The sequence below is a fragment of the Esox lucius genome, chromosome 21, assembly GCF_011004845.1.
Source record: "Esox lucius isolate fEsoLuc1 chromosome 21, fEsoLuc1.pri, whole genome shotgun sequence".
NCBI lineage: Eukaryota > Metazoa > Chordata > Actinopteri > Esociformes > Esocidae > Esox > Esox lucius.
In genome coordinates this window covers 21,426,366-21,448,223 of record NC_047589.1, presented here as the reverse complement: position 1 = coordinate 21,448,223, position 21,858 = coordinate 21,426,366, and the positions used below count along the sequence as shown (strand labels likewise).

The following is a 21,858-nucleotide window of genomic DNA, read 5'->3' as shown; positions in this document are numbered from 1 at the left end:
CCTAATTAAGCAAGAAATTATCATGGCTTTGAGAAGTCACAAAAAGTGAAGCTAGTTTGATCTATTCCAGGTAAAACTGGGACACATATAACAACAGAGTGGATATACAGTACAGATCTGTATGTGGAAAAGCCCCTTAATATCTATTGTTTTTTCCAGGGCAAGGAAACTCAAAGGTCTGGTGGATTGTTGGAGGAACTTTGTTGGTCATTCTGCTTATATTGCTCATCTCTTTCCTTGGATGGTAAAAATAATTATTAGCCTGAATGCTTAATTACTAATATTTGTTTTTGCTCTGTATATCAAAACATTTTATTGTATTCAGATGCCCTTTTCCTACTGTCTTTCAGGAGAAAATCCAAGCTCCCTGGTGGACTTGAATGGACAAATAATCAAGTTGAACAGGTGAGAATGATCTGTGGTATTATCTCACTGCTAACAATGCCAACAAAGTACAGTGAATGTTAATAGTTGCTGAACTTATGCTGTATCTTATTTAACTGTTAAGCAGGTTGTAGATTGTTTAATGGGAAATAAACACGCCCTGGTCAGGGATGTAATCTCATATCAGAAAAAAATCCTAAATGCATATCAAATATTACAAGACTTACAAATAAAATTCCACATGCTACATTTACAAATGTATGTCACACATAAAATACACTTAAAATGCATAGATAATAAACTGTATATATTTATGTTAATATGTATCCTAAAATGCTTCCAAATAAAACATTTTAACCTATTTTATGTATGGGATTCATCTGTCAAATATAAGCAACATTTTCATTGACATAAACGCAGCATATGATGTCAGGACCTTCCAGCAGAATTGTGGTCAGTCCAAATTAAAGGCAATAAAACTATGAAAGTAAACAGATATTTGCAGTAAAAAACTTAAAGAGCATGCATTTTCACTGAATCAGCTGAATCAGCTAGACATTTTCCTGACTTATCGGCTTTCATTGCGAACTGACCCCACCCTCAGGTTTCATTATATATGAAAGCATCGTAAAGCTTTAAATGTAGGATCAATAAATCCACCAATCATTCGTTGTTCCTACAGTTTTTGTCAATTGACTTAAAACAGCGTACAATAGAATAGCTATATTGCTTTTGTTGAAAATACTTTGATCAGCTAAATGAATGTCCCATCTTTTGTCTTTTCTCCTCAAAACACACTGATGTACGTTAACCAGGTCAATGATAACCAGGTGAACCCTAACCAGGCTACGACCAGAAATAAACCAGCAGAACTTGAAGGCCAGTCTGAGAAGATCCATTACAGTGAGATCGACTTCAAACACCAAGAGATCCCAGTTACAGCCCAGGACAGGGACCAGCTGGAGGAGGAGAGTACTCTGAAGTTAAGGGGACCAGGAGACAAGGGGACCAGTAGACAAGAGGACCAGGAGACGGACTCAGGATCAGGAACCACCAGTTAACGAACTTTACGCACAAGTGAAAAGACATGCAATTTAAGTATTTTGCAATTGCTTCATATGGGTAATTTTGCGTATTTGATTTCATTTTAATTACACATTTAAACATAATAATTGCAAGGCTTTCTCATAGGCATCTACGCCATTTCTTTTTTTCAAGCATTGCTCTTCCAACCATGAAGTTCAGTGGGTTAACCCTGTATAGTCAGCTTCACTTAGCTTTGAATGCGCCGGAGCGAGTCCATAAGTGCGAAACCAGGAAAACCCTGCTGACCATGACTCCCCATTCTCATGGTGGTGGTGACCTACATGCACATAGCACACAAGGCTTCACAGCCTCTGGTCAGCTAGTGGCACAGTCAGCTTCAAGGTGATCAGTTTGGTATGACGAGAGGTGTATGTGCATTGTCATGGTAGTTTTGGTTTTGCATTTATACGATTGTTTTCCTCGAATTGCATATAAAATATTCTAGTAGGAAGTGTTTTAGCTTTATAGAAGTGTGGAAGTACTTGATAGCTCAACTAAAACAAGTAAAGCCTTAAATACATGATTACCGTGTAAAAAAAGAGAATTGAGTTAGTCTGGTACAGTATATTACTAACCCCCCTTTTTGTATGTTTACATGAATGATGTTAAAATATACCAGAACAAACTTTCTTTTTTCTTTCTCAATTATTGCATATTAGATACATTACATTTATCTTTTAGGCATTATAATGTTTGTTGATGTTGAGTGTAAATCAAAATACATAACTGAGGCTGAATTGGAGTTCTCTTTATTAATAGCACTCTTAATAAAACCATCACATTCAATTACCACTCTAAAATGTTTAACTTTTACATAGGAGTTGTAAATATATCATTGGTGTGCTAATTCACATTCCACCAATGGAATCCAGGAACCGTAAAACTGCTTTCTGTAGGCCAATAGGATACATTCCTTCCAAATGTAAAAAAAATTAAATAAAAGCCATGGCCATTCAATAATGCCAGCGACCGACTACATGCCAGTACAGAAAATAAAATTAGGTCTTAACATTCTACAAAAATTATTTTATTAATGAAGATATTAACTTGTTTTTAGGATTAATATTATTTGGGCTATAGCTTGTAAACAAACATTCACAGCCTTTATGTTTCAAAGCACATTGTCAGTAAGGCACTGCTTCTGATTGGTTCAGCTCCATCAGCTAACACGCTCACACCCATTCACAGTGGGTAGTGGCTAAACTGCATTTGTCAGCAATGCAGTCACATCATATCGTTCCATCTACTTCATAACCTTTGATTTACAGTAACTACCCATCATGATGATTCACGATGCAGTTTCCACCAAACTGGAATACAGTTGTTAGTTTCCTTTAACCCTCAACCCACCATATTGCAGCATCAGCTTAATGTAGTGTCCGTCAGTCGAAATGTAATCTCTTCATCTATGAATTATCTGGGGCTCCGACTCAATTCCTGATCCGGTCCTCCAGAGCCTTCAGTTCTCCTTCCACCTGTTGGGGGAGGTCCGCTCCCACCTGCTGGGTAAAGTATGCCCTTAGGTCCTGGGTCTCCTTTTCCCAGAATGCTTTGGGCAGGTCGAAGAGGGCACCCATGTCCACATTGCCGCCCAGGCCCTGCAGGTTGATGGCTCCCTCTTGTGGCACCCAGCCCACCAAGCTCTTCTTGGCTGCCTCGTCCTCACGCTCGCGGCCGCAGCGCTTAAAGATCCACTCCAGCACGCGGGCGTTGTCGCCAAAGCCTGGCCAGAGGAAGGATCCGGACTTGGGGTCCTTACGGAACCAGTTGACGTGGAAGATCTTGGGCAGTTGTGTGGGTGCCTTGCGGGTCTCCATGCTGAGCCAGTGGGCCAGGTAGTCACCAAAGTTGTAGCCAAAGAAGGGGCGCATGGCGAAGGGGTCGTGCATGACGACCTTGCCTGGAGAGAGAAAAAAAAAAGAAAAGTTGGAGAGGAATCAGGATATAAAGTATACCAGCATATGCAGTAATACTTTTCTAAGATATGGTAAATACAGAATTGTATTGTTCTCTATGGACCCCTCGTATCCCCAAAACATATTAACAGCATGTTGACACTTCTAAGTATGTTCTACCAGCTCTTTGAAGAGGTTCGTAAGGAAGTGTACCTTTGTATTCCGCCGCTGCCGTTGATTCAGACCTCATGGCCGCGCCCACAAACACACCGTGACGCCAGTTGAACGACTCGTACACCAGAGGGACTCCTGGGAAACAGGGAGGTCAGGGGTCAAGTCTGGACATAGGCATGTCTGGGCACGAACCACAACCATGCAGGAGTAACACATTGGGTTCAGGAATTTCAAAACAGTCATCATACAAAAAGCATTACGATTCTTCCAGTTACATTAATAATGACATCATTAATTCATTTGTAACACTGGCTACAACACTAGCTCGTGGTTAGTCATTCAGCAGACGGCCTTATTTAGAACATCTTACAGTAGTGAACACATACCCTTCCAAACTCATCTTTCTAGTGGTAATCAGACACAAACCCCTGGCCATGCACCATTAACTAAGCCACCCAGGACCTTCCACAGTACGTTACACAGGTCTGCCTGCTGTATGAAGACAGTGTTTTAGTAATCAGGAGAGGGGAAGTCACCCTCCGGCCTTCTGCCCCCGAAAATTATGGCATCGATGGGCACTCCCTCGTCACTCTCCCATTGTGGGTCAATGATGGGGCACTGAGCCGCAGGGGTACAGAACCTGGAGTTCGGGTGGGCACAGGGTCCAGGGTCTCCTGGGAAACACAGCGGAACAGGTAATCCTATTAGCAGACATATTACTGTGTAATGCCTCTTTAATGCCCACAAATGTTTGTGCGGCTGTTTGATGGTGTGCATATAAATCCCTTAAAATATTATTAGATTGTTCTAATGCCAGATAAAGTGTATACATTCTGCAGTGATTTAAAAGGAATGTACTAATTGTTAAACAAAAAGCAGTTTATGAGCACACCTGTTAAAACATCATGACAGTTCCTGAACGCAACGGAACCCAAAAGAGTATCTTAACATGCCACCAGGTGGCACTGTAAACACTAGTGAGTCAACTACCTGCTTTCCAGGCTTTGCCGTGCCAGTCGGTCAGCGCCACGCCTGCAGCAGGTGGGTCCAGTCCTTCCCACCACACTCCTCCGTCGCTGGTCTCGCCCACGTTAGTGAACACTGTGTTTTTGGCGATGGTCGCCATGGCGTGAGGGTTGGTCTTCGCCGAGGTGCCCGGGGCCACTCCGAAGAAGCCGTTCTCCGGGTTGATGGCCCGGAGTTTGCCTGAAGAGACGGAAACAAAGACCAGTCACAACGATGCTTCCTCCATCTTCAGGCGAGGCCATCCCCTCGTCCTGGTAATTAGTTTCCACACTGGAACAGTTTACGCGCCATGAGACTAGGGTCAGTCGAGTCTATGCCGAGGTATCCTTTTGGATCTAGGGTTCCTTCTAACTTCTGTGGGGTACGGTTGGATAGTAGGACAGTAGGATCCAACCCTTCTGTGACTGCTGGCCATCCCTGTCTAAAGTACACTGGGTTGTGCTGCAGATCTAGTTCCTGACAGATGATTCCTGCTGTCACAGCCCACCTGGTCTTTCCTGTGCATCTGAAAAACTATTAATCAGATTCAGACTATTCATCTAGGAAAACTATTAATCAGATTGACTATTCATCTGAAAAACTATTAATCAGATTCAGACTATTCATCTAGGAAAACTATTAATCAGATTGACTATTCATCTGAAAAACTATTAATCAGATTCAGACTATTCATCTGAAAAACTATTAATCAGATTCAGACTATTCATCTCAAAAAGCAAAAACATACTGTAGTTTTCTAATCGTCACCCCGCTAGACTGGCTACCACACAAATTAACTGAGGTATGATAGTGATTACACTCACGGATTATGAATCTATAAACAACATATTACACATTCAGGTCAAAATGGGAGGTTGCATAAAAACATTTCTAAATGGAAAAAGTCTGTATCTTGAACTTCCCAGAAGGTCCCCAGTACTGTGTCCTCCTCCTCACCCTGACTGTCAAACTTCATCCAGGAAATGTCATCTCCCACACACTCGACGGTCCATCCGGGCAACGCAGGCTTCATCATGGCCAGGTTGGTTTTCCCACAGGCGCTCGGGAATGCCGCCGCCACGTACCGCTTAACTCCCTGAGGGTTGGTGATGCCCAGGATCTGTTAGGGGGAAAAGGGACGGAAAAGAGGGATTTATTTTCGAGAGTGTGGCTGTGTCGTTACAAGGGAACATCAGAGGCTAGTTTATAAGAATGGTGTCAAAAATGCTAGGATACGACCCCATTGTCTGGTAGCACACGTACGCAACTCCAGAAAGTAGGGTTTAATTCCCCTCTCAAAAGTTCTAATTTTTTTCTCAGTCTGTTTCCACACCTATTTAAAAAAAATATATATATATCCCTTACCGTCAGATATGTTTCTCTTGTTTAAGTACAGTATTTATGTCCACAAATAGGACAACCGTTCTCTAACAACCTCATGGAACTCGGACCTCCCTGACTGGATCCTCACCAGCATGTGTTCGGCCAGCCAGCCCTCGTCCTTGGCGATCCGGGAAGCGATCCTCAGGGCAAAGCACTTCTTCCCTAGCAGAGAGTTTCCTCCATAGCCGCTGCCAAACGACAGTATCTGCCTGGTGTCGGGAAGGTGGGAGATAAGGACCTTCTCAGGGTTGCATGGCCACGAGTTGATCAAGGGAGCTGGGGAGGAGCAGGGCGCCACGGTAGGACGGGGAGGGGTTCGGCGCCATGGGAGGAGGAGGGCGATATGGGAGGAGGACAACGTGGAGAAAGAGGCAATGGGAGGAAAAAGTTGATGAAGGAATGAACATGGAAGCAGGACACAGAGTAGATGGAGAACAAAACGATGCCTGAAGGATTTCCCGCTTTATAACAACATATACATATGTGGATGGCTACAGAGAAAGACAGACACAGAGGCAGAGTGAGAGAGAGAGACAGACAGAAGCAGAGGCAGAGTGAGAGAGACAGAGGCAGAGTGAGAGAGACAGAGGCAGAGTGAGAGAGTGAGAGAGACAGAGGCAGAGTGAGAGAGTAAGAGAGACAGAGGCAGAGTGAGAGAGACCCTGTAAAGCATTACCTTTCAGTGGGAGGGGTCGTCCAACGGAATGCTGGCAGCGCACAAACTCCGCCCCCTGCGCCAGCTTATCCATGACTGGGGTGCCCATGCGTGTCATGATGCCCATGCTGGCCACAACGTAGGGCGAGTCCGTCACCTGCACGCCAAACTTAGACAGGGGAGAACCAACCGGGCCCATGCTGAAGGGAATGACATACATGGTTCGACCTGAGGGGGAATTGGGACATTTTGTGAATTAAAATGAACATTGGGAATAACCCACTTCTTGGTTAGGGAATAACCTCAGTTGGCAAATAAACAAAAACCTTGGTTTCCGTTTTAGAGAATCATTTCATCCTACACTTTAATGCTAAACTCTCCCATTTGATGTTTTGATGACTGTTGGCCCGCTCCCTTTGTCCAAACTAGCCAGTAGTCCAGTCCCCATTTACACCTTGTGTTAAAAAATGGGAACTATGCACATTCATCAATGGGCCACCTGTCGTCATGAATTTATCCATTAATTCAACAGAATATCCATGATTACTTCTGAAGGTTGTACCAAGTTAGGTCAGGTTTGCCACCCATTCCTTAAAAATACGTAATCATTCCGTATATCACCGGAAAAATGAAAGTCATGTTTTTAAAATGACAGTTCCTGTATTTGACCGTCTTAGTGACCAAAGTCATAATCACCACAGCCTTAAATTTGTCTTGTCACTGATGAGCTCGAGATGCCTCACACCTGTATTTAGCCATGCTGTGTGTACGTCCTGTAAAACTCTTAATCCCTAGCGAGCCTATAACCACCCCAAAGAAAGAACCGGAGAAGTGTGACATCACATTGACAGTCCAGTACCTGCCATGCATCCTGGGAAGCGATCCTGCCTGGCCTTCTGGAAGTCATCCTCACTCATCCAGCTGCCCAGCTGGCTCTTGACCCCCCCGGCCGGGATGGGGATGGTGTCCCTCTGGTTCTTAGTGACGATCACAGTCTTACTCTCCACCCGAGCCACGTCCTTGGGGTCTGTGCGTGCTAGCCAGCTGCCCGGAGACAAAGGCCATAAACAGACCATTCATCCTCCTACCTTTCGTTATGACACTGTGAGAATAACAGGCCCAACTCCAGGGCCACAGTGGAAAACCGGACTCAAAGGACTCTGATGTATGGCTGATTTGGTTGTAGAACAATATTCTGAGGCAGACTGCTTAATTTGTTTGACCAATAGGGCGTTCAAAAACATACAGCTCCGGAAAAAATGTAGAGACCCCTGCACCTTTTTATTTCCTTTCCAAAAACGTTGAAAAGGAAGGATTTGAGTGAGGAACAGAAGCATTCAATTAGCAGTGGTCTCATAATTTTAACCCTTCTGTTCCTCACTCAAAGCCTTCCTTTTCAACTTTTTTTGGAAAGGAAAGAAAAAGGTGCAGTGTTCTCTTAAATTTCCCCAAAGCTTTATACTGTCATTCAACATTTGCATTCCTTACTGACCAGAAGATCTACGTAAATGTGTTCCGCTCCAAAGTAATTTTGCTTGCAGGTTTACCTAACCGGAAGATTCTTACTTTTCCCAGAAATAAATACCTGTTGGACAGTGTTCCAGCTGGTAGGGGATCAACACATCACTCACCAGTTCTCATACTTGGGCAGTCTCTTCACCATGCCCTCCTTCTCCAGGCCAGCCAGGATATGAGCCGACTCTCCTGCAGTCCCCGTCACCACATGAACATTGGCTGGCTTGCACTCGTCCACTGCCCCTCTCACGAAGTCCGCCACTGCCGGAGGCAGGGAGGGGATCGACGCCAAGGAGCGGATCCCCACAGACGTCCCAACGACACCGCGCCTGTACCCAGACACAGGGGGTTATGAGTGAGTCCGCTACAGAGAAGGAACGGTACTGAAGCGTACTGATATGAAATTATGTAGCTGGCTAACATCGGTTATCAAAAGATTTAACACAACAATCACGTAGCAACTCGCAGTTTTCAAATCAGATTCGAAATTCTAAATGGACACAAAATAATTTATATCTGGTCTTAAATCATATCACAAAATGAACGTTTCAATACTGGATAGCAACGATGCACATCAGTTGTAAGATACACAGCCAACCTATCCCTTATGGTTTTCAGTCATGCAAACAGTTGGCAATGTAATCCTACTGTTGGTGTTAGTTACTGCAATCCACACATCAATAACACATAGGGAAATCTAATAGCTTAGTATGATTTCACCAATCACATTCATGGGAATTCCCTCAGAGCTCACCGAAAACAAAGGCAAGCACTGTGAATTTGTTACTCAAATATACAGTACGCAGTTCATGTTCCATCTAGATTTAATAACCAGGTGCAGGGGTTAGAAAACAAAGAGATAGCCATTCATGTTCACCATTATTCAATGAACTGTGAGACACAGGCATAAGCCATTGACCACCTTGTTTTCCCTGAACGTATTTTGCTTAATAACGAGTAGGGGTATGTGGGCTGTGGAATGCAAATGTCTGACGTCGGACAGTACATCCCGCGACTCCAGCTCAGAACCGTTCATAATGACAGAGACACAAATAGAGGCTCTCTGTTTGTTAATCCCACAGTGTTGAGAGACAAATGCCCAACAAAATCAGTTTAAAACATGTGAGATGCCACCAGACGCCACGGTCAAAGGTTTAACGGAAAACCAACGGGGGATCATAGAGGGCTCAAAATAAAAACCGTTATTTGCTACGATGTGCACTGATGTCCAGGAATAAGAGTTTGACCGAAATTAAGTCATGACTAGGTCTAGTAATTAATGTGGTTAGGAATTAAAATCAAATTTCCACTTCAACGGCTGGTGAAAAGTCCTGATAAAGTTTTTAAAAAGCTGGTACATAATCAGTCTTATCACAGGTCGTATCACAGGTGCATTTGAGCTTCACGTGTACATAACACCCGCTAATAAACAACCACTGAAAGGCTGACAAATGTCCTACGTGCAAACTTGAAATATTAGTGGTTGTTGATGGGGGAATTCTTGCCCAACATCAGAAATGGCCAGAAAGTATTGTTTAAACACGTTTTCACAATTTGTCTGAAGGAAAGACATCTTGTCACATGGGAAGTGTGTGTATAAAGTCCACCAGATGTGTAAATTGAGAACCGACCTATAGTCCATCAGACACTGACAGATTAATAGCGTACCAAGGGACTTGAAAGAGAGCAGGGAGAAGAAAATGGAGGGAAAGACCTTTAGCACACTAAGCAGGTCTACTGGGCAAGAAAAGAGAGCAGGCAAGCAGACAAAAAAAAAAACTGAAAAGTAAGGTTATGGCAATTCCATGGTAACCATGTGACACTGAGACATTAAATAGTATGTCACACAAAAAACTATTTGAGCCAACTATACAGCACAAGGCGTACTTTTAGCAATTTTCACAGAGAATCTTACAAAGACAAACACAATTGAAAGAAAGTATTCTACAGACTTCACAAGAAGGTGCATCTGCGCTGATCTTACCCCTTATCATTAGATTTTGGGTTCCCCAAAGACATGCCCCCCTCCCTTCCTCACCTTTGCCAGATTATCATGGTATATGGTAAGGTAAGGTAAGCCAAGGGGTGCTCAATTTAAGAGGTAAGTCAAAAGTACAAGCTCTCACTACATATACCATAGCTGTCCCACTAACATCTATTCAAATCTGCCTGTGTATGTTTGCCAACTATACATACATGCAGCCTGCAGTTCTTGACATTTCTGTGACACGTCTTATGTGAACCAATGAATAGGATACAGTACAATTACCCAGTTCAGTGACAAAAAGAAAGAAAGACCTAAAATTTAATCAGTTCATAATCCCATGTTGAATTCTGGGTTCCAGTTGAACTTTGCATTGAGGTTCCTCTTGTTCTTCTCCTAATGGGTATTGGGAAGGAGACGTCTAGGGGGAACCCGGGAAGTAGGCTATGCAATTAATCTCCTTGTCAAATTAAACAACTCCTCCAAAAACTGTAAACTAATTACAGTACTATGCACCACGAAGATGCACGTAGCAAATGCACACATTCATTCGTCATACACTAGCATGCACATGTGTGGAAGTTGGAACGTCAAATACGCGGCAACGCATAACCTGATGCACTCTTTTGACAGTCTTAAATGAAAAATAAAATAACATTACACAAAAGTATTAAGTATTGCCACACGCACAAACCAACCAATCCCAAATGCAAAAACACAGTCATGGAACCCCTCCCAATTTCGTAAGACAGAGTGTCATGCAGAAAGTCACGACGCACTCTGCTCACATTTACTTTTCAGTCTCTGCACGTCACCGAAGAGCCTAAGGAAAAAGTGGTCAAGACAAATATGCAATGGCAGATTTAAATCAGAGACTCCCAAGTATGGGGAAGTCATATACTGCACAACACTCGTAATAATTTGATCCTCAGTGGCAAAGAGTTACAATAAAATCTTGTTGTTCAGGTTTGTGCAACTGGGAGTATGCCAGTAAAAGACAAAAGCATAGTGTGCTATATCTGTGGCCTTTTCTATGATGATCCTTAGGTTTATGTTGTACTTCAGTAACACTGGCTATCTTTGACTATTCACCAAACAGATTTTTTTCCCCCCATCTTATTGTTTATAGAACTTCACATTTTTCTACAACATATCTATGATATCCTGGGTGTGTAATCCCAGACTATAGTCATAAATATATCCTATCGTAAGAAGGATGTTTGCCTAGGCTTGCTGCCAATAGCCATATTTTGAATGAGTGCATAGCAAAAGATATGCTATGTTTGCTAGTGAATTCAAAAGTTGTTGTAGACTATCTTCGCCAATATGAGTTGCCTACTAAAGTTTCAGACATGTAGCCACAGGAGAATGTTAGGGAAGATAAAACAATGTTGTAGAAATGAAACATTTCAGATTGACAAGAACACTCTCGCCAGTGTTACACACACATCTGTTCAATGGTTGAACAAGGTAGCAGTTCAGTTTCAAATTGCAATGTTATAGGCTACTCACCTTCTGACAACTCCCAGCAAACGGCAAGACATATTGCAAAAAATAACGAACTCGTAAATAAAATTTACAAAAAATACAAATAAAAGACAATTAATATATCTTGAGAAAACAGAAGAGTCGTCTGCGTTTCAGGACCAAACACAACACATATGAGTGGTCGATTAAGAAGTCCAATGTTGAGGTAGCGGAGGCTTGAGCTACTAATAAAAGAACCTTGCACTTTGCAACACGTGTAATTTGTCCGCCAGGCGGGTATTGCACCTTGGTTTAGGTTCTGCGCTTTGCTTTCCACACCACACTAGTTGCTGATGCCTAGTGGATCAACGTCAGTGCAAAACCACTGGCCTATGGTTGCATATACAAAGCTAAATGTATATTTCGAAAACTAGACGACTACAGTAATAGGCCATAAAGTAGATCTTCGTTGTTACGTCCATTCGGGATTATAAAACAAGATTGTCTGGAAAAAAATCAACGATACTAAGTAGCCTTTCGCTCATATTAAACTTGAATGTTTTCAATAAAACTCGGCAAAGAGGACTATCTAACCTGAGCAGTTCCTACTATCCTTTCTAAGCTTCTGCCTCCTCATCCCCTGTTTACAGATCATGCTAACAACCGCCTCTGCCGGCTGATGCAAGTTCTGAAGTTCCTATATCCGCCAAGACACACACAGCCCCCACATCGGCTGAATGGCGAGGGATATTTGCCAGAGCCTATGTAGAATCAGTGAGGAAGATAGCCGTTCGCTTTTGGTGTGTGCTTAAAAAAAGGCTACGCGGAGTCAGCTGAATAAATGCAAAGTCATTGAAAAAATAGTATTGACAATTGGCTTCTAAAATACGAAAAAACGTAGGGCTTCAAACGTTAACTGTACTCACAGACGTTATAGGTCTGTCATCATGACTATCGTTAGGCTTAATGAGAACCCCACATCATACGATATCGATATGTACTCTTTGTTGTTGTTATCCTTTATTTAACCAGCGATCAGTGAGCCCCAATAAATAAAGCAGAACAGTAAAACATGCTGTAAAACACCACGTGAAACACAACATAAACAACGTGAAACACAACTTAAAACAGCACAGGAAAACATTCTGTAAAACATAACATAAACACAAGAGTAAACACAAGAGTAAACAAAGACATAACCAGTACCCCCCATGGTTGCATGGGATACATTCTCAGATAGTATCTGTGAGACCACTATGGTATTTATATTTTTCCTTGTATCTTCTTTCAAAGTGTAGGAGACCTTGGCCCATTTCAAAGACTGTCTGATCTAGGATTAGGTCTCCACCTTGTTCTATATTCATTATGATCTAAAAGGCTAAAGTGATCCTAGATCAGCATTTGTATTCTGAGAGGCTTTGTGAATAAATCCCCAGAACAGTTAGTCTGTGGGACAACAAACTGCTGAACTGTCAACCAGTTCTGTCCACAAAGACAATTTACATAGCCATCCAATGTCTGAGCCTGGTCTGAGAATGATGCAATTAGAAATTTCCTGTTAATGTTTCCAAGTTAGAGAAAGAGATAGGATAACATAAAGGGGAGAGAGAAATGAGAGGGAGGGCAGGAAGGAGGGAGAGGGGAGTTAGGCGATAGAGAGAGGGGGAGGGAGGGAGTGAGGGAGGAGAGATACTGCCCAGTAGGTAGGCTAGTCAGAGGTCAAAGTAAGAGACTGTAAAGCCAGTGCCTCTGGTTAAACATCAGCCTGTTAACTGTGATATCGCCGTCACAAACAACCGCCGTATGTTTTTCAGGCACATGGAGAACACAGTACACATTATGAACTAATTCACTCATTCAGCTGCACACGGGTGCAGTCCTTGGGTATCAATGAGAACATTCAGAAATACTGCTGTGGCCTAGGGGTTCCGCGGTGGACCGGGCCCTGGCACACACCGGTCGCACGGCACGTCAAACCGTTTTCTCCCCAGCGGCCTTATGTGGTGTGCTTGTATACTTCTGATCTTTTGCTCCGAAACAAAGAGGGGGTAAGAGTGGGGACACAGGGAGGTCGCGATCCTCCGGCCAATCACAATATCCGAACTTAAGTGAAACCAAAGAAAGCTAGAAAATAAACTGTGGTTGCAAACTGCCCAAAATCCCCCTTTTGAATCACAAAATCCCCAAGAAACAAAACAAATGTATGGGATCCATCCACAACTGGTGACCATGCGCCCACAGTGGAAGTACAAGCAAACCTGAAGTCTCTGACCCTGGCCCAGGTGTGAGCTGGCATGGGTCTGAATCCAGGCTATTGCCTTTTGACTGCCCCTCCACCGTCCTTCCAATGCTGTTCTATCTCTACAATGACAAATTAACATAATAATAATGAACCAGAAACAAAAACAATAGGGTTTCACCAGTGAACTGCTGAAGCCGTAACTGTACTGAAGCCGTGGGACTGTCACATGTATTTCTGCCTCACAAGTTCTAACAGACACTGCTTTCAGCTAAAATAACTCCCATCTGTCTTTCTCCATTGTCTCTATCCAGAAAAAAAGCATGAATGCCTAGAAAAAGAGGAAATGAATGCCGCTGCAGTTGAAAAAGCACGTGTAGCTCTATTAATGGAAGCTGTTTAGATTCCTACAGTCATGTTGTTTTACAGTGAGAGTCTATGGAACAGGCCCAAAGAGGCCCATCACTGGAAGGTACAGGTAGGCTGATAAGGAAGCAACTACTGGCTAAAACCTCGACCAGGGCAAACCTCTCTCAGGCCAGGTATTGGCTGTTTGTCTTTATTAGGTCACAGAACCAGAATGGAAACTCAAATAGTATCTTAAAATGTACTTTCAAAATGAAAATACAGACAATGTTATTAATTGGGCTACTGGTTTAGTAGAAATGCTTTACACTTTATGTATCCTTTAAAACCAAAATAAATCTTATTTGTTTATGTATGAAACACAAAAGAATGTGGTGCTTTTTAACGTGTGAATGTGTAAATATTTAACTAGATTCAAACATGTTTTTCTAGTTTGACATCTTTCCAGTTCATGTTAAATCTTCAGTACACGATTTCAAATAACGTCAGGCCACCTTCACTGTCAACGCCTGCATGTATCGACACGTACACAGACTTATCTGCTCCCCTCCCCTTTCTTGACTGTCCGTACATTTAGGATAGACCTTTGGCCAGGATATTTTGCAACTGGGCAGAATGGAAAAACAACTTTCAGGTTTTAATCACTCACTCAATCACATTAATCAACAATGAATGGCCCTGAAAACACTCAGGGGGACTTTTGCCCTTCTGATTAAATGTATCACAATGTGTAAGACATTTTTCATTGTGGTATTTCTGAGCGCCGGTAATGTGCTTGTTTGTTTTTGTTTTTATTATGGTTAGTTCTTTAAAAAAAAAATCTAAAATATTATTGTTCTTTTTTTTTAGGTGGAAAAAATATTAGGTAATCTCATCATTATGCATAGACTCACATTACCAAAACAACAAGATATATACATACACGTCAACCTGAATGAAACATTGAAACAAATTAAATGTGTTGTTGTTGAAGCTTGGGTAATCTGTTCAAGACTCCCAGGATCATCAGAGAGTTTGTCATTTCCTTTTTTTTTATTCTCTTATAACACCTACTTCTAAAGTGTAGTGAGACTTATAATGGATCTGTGTAGGGCTGGAATTAGTCTCCTTGAATTAGGTTAGGTTGTTGCAGGTGATGGAAAGTGGGGAGTTAGGTTGTAACCTGGCACCATGGTTCCCAAACTTTGGGTGGTTAAAAACAATGGTAATGCTCCAGTGTGGTTCTTTCAGTTCCATAGCAAAATGTAAAGAATTAAAGGTCGATCAGCTTTAACATTGCCCCACATTATCCCTGCTGACACCAAGATCACAACCAATTGTGATTATTCCACACAACATCTGTTACCTGGAACACTTTTGAACAGAAAAACCCTGAATTTCTACTAATAATTTCAAAATGTATTGTCATAAAAGTGGTCACAAGGAGCCATAGCCTGGTGCTGCAAGCTCACATTAGTGTTTAAGGTTGTGGGATCAGGCAGCAACTCAAGGCTACCACACTCATACCTGTTCTACAGACAGTAATGAAGTAGAAGGTATTGTAGAGAATATATTTTGCAGTTATTATTCAGTCTTCATGGTGAGTCATAAAGTAAAACAGTTACGGCTACTGCATTCTATAAGTTATTAGGTTATCATGAATTAAATCAAGCAGTGTGTTCACTTTGTATTCTCATTGATAAGACCTTCAGTACATTTCATGACATCTAAGAGGCAACTCCATCAGTATATTTTAACTGTTTCTCATAGTGGCAACATTTCCATCTAAAGGACACATTCAGAACTGCAGTTCGGCAATATTATTTTTTCTTTAAAATATTTTCCCACATTTAATATAAGAGTCAGGATAGTCAACATGATGTACAAATTACTGTTCACATTGTTATATTTAATTCATTACAGCTATAATGAAATATGAATATGTGTGATTACAGATTGTGACAATTGTCTGTTATTGTATCTGATATAATTACCTGTTATATATTTATTGTTTTCCTATTATGATTTCAAATGCCGCAAGTACGTTTTAATTATGGCTGTGGCCATATTTGAACTACAAATCCCACAGTGCTGGATTTCCAAACAGGAAGTACGGAACACTGAAAGAAATGTTTAGATACTTTCATTTTCACTTTTTGTGCTGATTCACAGCGAGTGTTTTCCGTGTTGTGCACTATAAGACATTGAGAAAGATTGCGTATTTTGTTAACTATTAATTGTTGCTTGTTATTGCATTTGGAAAAGGCGTTTTTTGCCTAGTGCATACACAAATTCCCATCTCAATATGACTTCCATAGACATTCGCCCCGAGACGAAGAAACAGGTAAGTGAACTGCATGGCCTATTTAACGTAGCCTAATATAATATTTCATTGCAAAGCACCAGCGTCATGGTTTGTTACACTACTCCTTTTGGCGTTTTGATAATTAGACTATCAATCGGGCCAACTTAGTGAGGCGTTATCGGCTGAACTTGACCACGGACATCAGTCAAGTGGAAAGTACCTGTCCAAACACTATAGAGACAGTCGGAGTTGGGTTTAATAGTCACCTGCTTACAGTTTCATTTACAGTGATTATATAATATTTTTTTGGGTTTCAATTTCCTAGGTCGATGACTTCTGCACTCAACTCACTAAAGAGGTAAAAACTTTAGTAGTCTAACTGATTGTAGTTGGTAATCCTCATGTTTAACCTTAATGACTGACATCTATCCTGGGTGTTTTAGGCAGAGACCCTGGTCACGTCATTCTTCCCACAGAAGATTGCAGAGATGGAGATACTGTTGAAGGTACGGACAGTCATATGTGTCAGTCACAGACTCGGTACAGTGCCACTGTGAACAGGCACATGGGTGCTCTGGTGAGTCTATGCATTGTGTTTCGCAATTTGTGAGCCTTGAAATTTTCCCCTCAGACATCACTCAGCGTTGACGAGCTGGCATCTCTGCGGGCCCCCCTCGACATCCCAATGCCAGACCCTGCTAAAGAAGAAGCAAAGAGAAAGAAGAAAGAGGAGGTACAGACGTTAAAATAATTCAGCATTCTGCCTGGAGAAAACTATGCAAATGCACTCGCATATGAACTAATGTAGCATACTTCCCTCTCTGCCCAGAAAGAGGCCAAGGAAGGAAAGAAAGACAAGGACAGTGATAAAGAGGAAGATGCAGGTAAATGAGACACGATTCCTCTGCTTTACAAGTTAGGTGTCAGTTTCCCCCATGCACAGATCTAGGATCACCTTACTCTACCCTGTATGACGGGATGCACAAGTTAATTCTTAGGTCAGTGTTTCGGTGTGACTTTACCCTCCTGAGTTATGTTGTGGCGTTCCTCCGAAGGGCCCCCCTGCGGTCCAATCCCCTGCAACGAGAGGGTGGAAAGTCTTCTGAAGGAGATCAAGCCTCAGATCCAGATACTGAAGGAGAAACTCAACACAGTCAGTCAGACTCTTTGTCTCTGTCAATCTGTGTGTGTGGGCCGAATTATTATTTGACATCTAATTCACTCTAGCACTCCTAAACCCGGGTGAGAAAGCTTAGTCATCTGCCAAGCCCAGCGGCCTTCAAGTGCTTTGTGCTATGTCACGTGTGTTTTGTGTCTGCCAAGCTAGTCCAGTGTTTAGACACTATGGTCTCTCTCTGTCTGGCAGGTCTCCATGTGGGTTCAACTTAAGATTCCCAAAATTGAAGATGGGAACAACTTTGGGGTGGCTGTCCAGGTCAGACCTTCTGAGATGAAGTTCTAACCCACATTCATTATACAGTTATTAGGCCAGTGCTCATAATGTTTTTCCCCTCAGGAAAAAGTGTTTGAATTGTTGACCAACACTCGCACCAAGATCGAGGGATTCCAGACACAGATCTCAAAGTAAGAGATATAGGCCAATGAAATGTGGTCTAATTTGATCAGTTGTGTAGTTACTTTTAACCTATATACCGTATCGAACTGATTCCCACAGTTTCCAATCCACAGATTAATCCATGTGTTTGGTCTAAATCAAGCTTAATTATTTTAGTCCTGGACCTTTTCTGTGTCTGGGAAACTGTCCACTTTATGAAGTTCTTTTGTGGATGTGACTAACATGCTCCTTCACTGTGATGTGTTGTCAGGTACTACAGTGAGAGAGGGGATGCTGTCGCCAAGGCCTCAAAACAGCCTCACGTGGTCAGTGCGCTTGTGTGTGTGTGTGTGTGTGTGTGTGTGCGCGTGTGCGTGCGTGCGTGTGTTTCAGTTGTGTGTGTGCGCATGCATGTGTTTCAGTTGTGTTATACAGTTTGTATCTATCCATTCAGGGAGACTACAGGCAGCTGGTGCATGAGCTGGACCAGTACCAGTTCTGCGAGCTGCGCATTGTGGTTCTGGAGATCCGCAACACTTACGTAAGTGAACATGGCTTGACGTATTCCTCTTACTTTCATTTAAGTCAAAACAATCTTAGTCAGTTTAAGTATTAATTTAAAATAGTGCATGGAAACGTAACCTTGTTAATAAGCAAACAAATGCTTACCCTGGTTGTGATTAAAGGGGCGGTGAAGGTGATAAAGATGAAAGGCTTTCAGTGATGAAATTACCCTGCTTTTTCTGTCATTTCAGGCCGTGTTGTTTGACATCATTAACAAGAACTATGACAAGATCAAGAAGCCCAGAGGGGACTGCAAGGCCCTTATCTACTAATTACCTGACTGTACTCCAAATACACTGAAGACCACAATACAGATACACACCGATTCATAGGTTATGACACAAGTTGTGTAGAATGTTAAGATGCTGGGTGGGTAACTGATTACACTTACACAGTGCATTCAAACACATTTTCATCAGTGATTATATGGTTCTGCTGTATTAGTCATTTGTTCAGATTTAAAAAATAAAGCAACAACAGTCAGTTGTTTTCCTGCCTCGTTGTACATTATTTTGTTTTTATTTTGTTGTCATAAAATATGATTAAAAATAATTGACACTTGAAACTGTGGTGTCTCACATAATCCTCTGATCCTGTTGGTCCTAAAAGGTATCTCCAAAGAATAAAAAACATTTAGAGAAAAGCACACTTTTTTTTTTGCTTTGGAATATTTGATAGTCTTGGGGAAATGTCCTCACCAGAGACACAGCTATACTTCAGTGTCAAGGGTCAGTGTGTCCACACATCATTGACACCCCTCTTAATGCGTCCTAGTGGCTCCCTGTGGTGGCAGTTTGAACTGTTGCGTAAAAGTCCCTCTCCAGGCCACCCAGGACAGCACCAGCTGGGCTGCATTCGATACCAGCCCTGGTACAGCCCCCTCCAGGCCAGATAGCCAAGAGCACACCCCAGCAGCTGGGAGGGGAACTGCGGAAAGTGTGCCAACAGACAGAGCAGCAGGAACAGCCACAGGCCCAACAGGGAGACACAAAGCAGGAATAGCAGGCGGAGTGGGGCCCCAGAGGGCCCTCCCTGAGCCAGAAAGGGCCCTAACACAGCAGTCTCCTCTGCCAGGACCAAGCAGCAAAGGCAGAGGAGACAGGTCTCCTCGGAGACCTGCCAGCCTCGCCACAACATTCCCGCTTTCAGGCAGGAGGTCTTGCTCTCGCCTTCGTGCAGCAGCAGCAGGGACTTCCCTGGAACGCCGGCTCCCTGGCCCCCATGCAGGGTGGCAGAGATGGGCTCATAGCAGCTACCTGCTGCATTCTCCAGTAGAGTCAGGAGACGGCGGGAACCCCACCACAGAGATCCCACGGTGCCTATCCGTGAGACGTGGCGCAGGGAGAGCCAGAGGGATCGGCGGATGGAGAAGGAGAAGAGGAAGACAAAGGAGCCAGCAAAAACGCAGGTCCAGCCCCAGCTTGAGCGCAGGAACATCCTGAGAATCAAATCAAAGATCCAGTATACTTTAGCTCCGCCTGACTAGTTAGATGACGCTATTCAGTTTACATGAACAATAGATTCATTGCCACAAACAAAACAAGTGCTTAAAATAATGAACTTTGATATTCTCTTCGATAATCTGAATTCACGCTCATTCATATTAAAATCACATCAATAACGGTACTTTTTAATGCTGCTGAGTGTTGCCATATGTCACAAGGGACTTCTCACCTGTAGAGGTAGTGATTTCTGTTTGCAAAAATGCTGTACTTGGACACCCACATACTCAGGGCTGGTCCAAATAGAACCACACCTGACAATAGGAGGTGAAAATTGCGTCTGAACACAGCACTGCCAAGCAGTCCAGCCCAAATGTCTGTCGCAAGCGCAAGCAAAGAGTTGAAGGCCACCACGAAGAGTGGGCTTTTGTTTTTAACTATCATTTTTGTAATGTAAAAAATGTCTATAGTTTCATTTGTCTTGATTGTGTCCGTCCATTGTTTCTATCTAGTTTTCTTCAGTAGCTCTGTGTTCTTCAGTTGTCTCTATGGTTTAACTTTATACCCATTTCCATACGGCCCCTCCTCCTAAAACCACACCCACCTGTTCTTTATCTCTGACACTGGCATTCCTATGCACCCCCACTCTTAAATAGCTCACACATGTTTATGCCTGGAACGGACATTAACACTCAAAATCACTGCCAAGTCTGCTGCTAGAGAGAATACAGATGGGATATTCCATAAAAATAGAACAACAATGGAATACTGCATAGAAATAGATTGGTTAGTGTGGGTGGAGAGTAGTAGCAGTGGGTTATGTTAAATAACTTCCAAAGGCATGAGAATGCCAAGCAAATGAATAGCAACACTGGAGTTATGTATGACGTGGCAGTTTCCAGACTGGTTGCTCTGGGAAAACCAGCCTGGAACTGGTTTTCCGCCAACCTGTTTTTAAGTTACAGAAACCCTGTTAGATGATGATTGTTCACATCACCACTGATACATCAGAAAAGCAGAACTTAATATTTGGTACAGAAACCGTTGTTTGAAATTACAGAGATCATACGTTTCCTGTAGTTCTTGACCAGGTTTGCACACACTGCAGCAGGGATTTTGTCCCACTCCTCCGTACAGACCTTCTCCAGATCCTTCAGGTTTCGGGGCTGTCGCTGGGCAATACGGACTTTCAGCTCCCTCCAAAGATTATCTATTGGGTTCAGGTCGGGAGACAGGCTAGGCCACTCCAGGACCTTGAGATGTTTCTTACGGAGCCACTCCTTATTTGCCCTGGCTGTGTGTTTCGGGTCGTTGTCATGCTGGAAGACCCAGCCACGATCCATCTTCAATGCTCTTACTGAGGAAAGGAGGTTGTTGGCCAAGATCTCGCGATACATGGCCCCATCCATCCTCCACTCAATACGGTGCAGTCGTCCTGTCCCCTTTGCAGAAAAGTATCCCCAAAGAATGATGTTTCCACCACCATGCTTCATGGTTTGGATGGTGTTCTTGGGGTTGTACTCATCCTTCTTCCTCCAAACACAGCGAGTGGAGTTTAGACCAAAAAGCTCTATTTTTGTCTCATCAGACCACATGACCTTCTCCCATTCCTCCTCTGGATCATCCAGATGGTCATTGGCAAACTTCAGACAGGCCTGGACATGCGCTGGCTTGAGCAGGGGGACCTTGTGTGCGCTGCAGGATTTTAATCCATGACGGCGTAGTGTGTTACTAATGGTTTTCTTTGAGGCTGTGGTCCCAGCTCTCTTCAGGTCATTGACCAGGTCCTGCCATGTAGTTCTGGGCTGATCCCACACCTTCCTCATGATCATTGATGCCCCACAAGGTGAGATCTTGCAT

At 42.9% G+C, this 21,858-nt stretch overlaps 3 protein-coding genes across 3 annotated transcripts; 1 reads left to right on the top strand and 2 right to left on the bottom strand.

Moving 5' to 3' along the window:
• Positions 1–2,900: 2,900 nt before the first annotated feature.
• pck2 (phosphoenolpyruvate carboxykinase 2 (mitochondrial)) lies at positions 2,901–12,434 on the bottom strand. Its single transcript, XM_010885743.5, has 10 exons — positions 11,594–12,434; positions 8,214–8,426; positions 7,442–7,626; positions 6,604–6,810; positions 6,016–6,203; positions 5,502–5,664; positions 4,530–4,745; positions 4,076–4,213; positions 3,579–3,674; positions 2,901–3,370 (listed from the first exon to the last, which is right to left on the bottom strand). Exons 1-10 carry the CDS (start codon positions 11,623–11,625, stop codon positions 2,901–2,903), a joined length of 1,908 nt encoding a protein of 635 aa, XP_010884045.1. The 5' UTR covers positions 11,626–12,434.
• A 3,861-nt stretch (positions 12,435–16,295) lies between these two features.
• psme1 (proteasome activator subunit 1) lies at positions 16,296–19,044 on the top strand. Its single transcript, NM_001303897.1, has 11 exons — positions 16,296–16,476; positions 16,763–16,795; positions 16,881–16,943; positions 17,069–17,170; positions 17,267–17,321; positions 17,493–17,590; positions 17,804–17,872; positions 17,954–18,021; positions 18,264–18,318; positions 18,447–18,533; positions 18,748–19,044. Exons 1-11 carry the CDS (start codon positions 16,438–16,440, stop codon positions 18,826–18,828), a joined length of 750 nt encoding a protein of 249 aa, NP_001290826.1. The 5' UTR covers positions 16,296–16,437; the 3' UTR covers positions 18,829–19,044.
• A 16-nt stretch (positions 19,045–19,060) lies between these two features.
• On the bottom strand, positions 19,061–20,549 carry LOC105019500 (fat storage-inducing transmembrane protein 1). The gene is made up of 2 exons (XM_010885740.4): positions 20,231–20,549; positions 19,061–19,994 (listed from the first exon to the last, which is right to left on the bottom strand). The coding sequence occupies exons 1-2, from the start codon at positions 20,440–20,442 to the stop codon at positions 19,286–19,288; spliced, it is 921 nt and encodes a 306-aa protein (XP_010884042.1). The 5' UTR covers positions 20,443–20,549; the 3' UTR covers positions 19,061–19,285.
• Between the last annotated feature and the right edge of the window lie 1,309 nt (positions 20,550–21,858).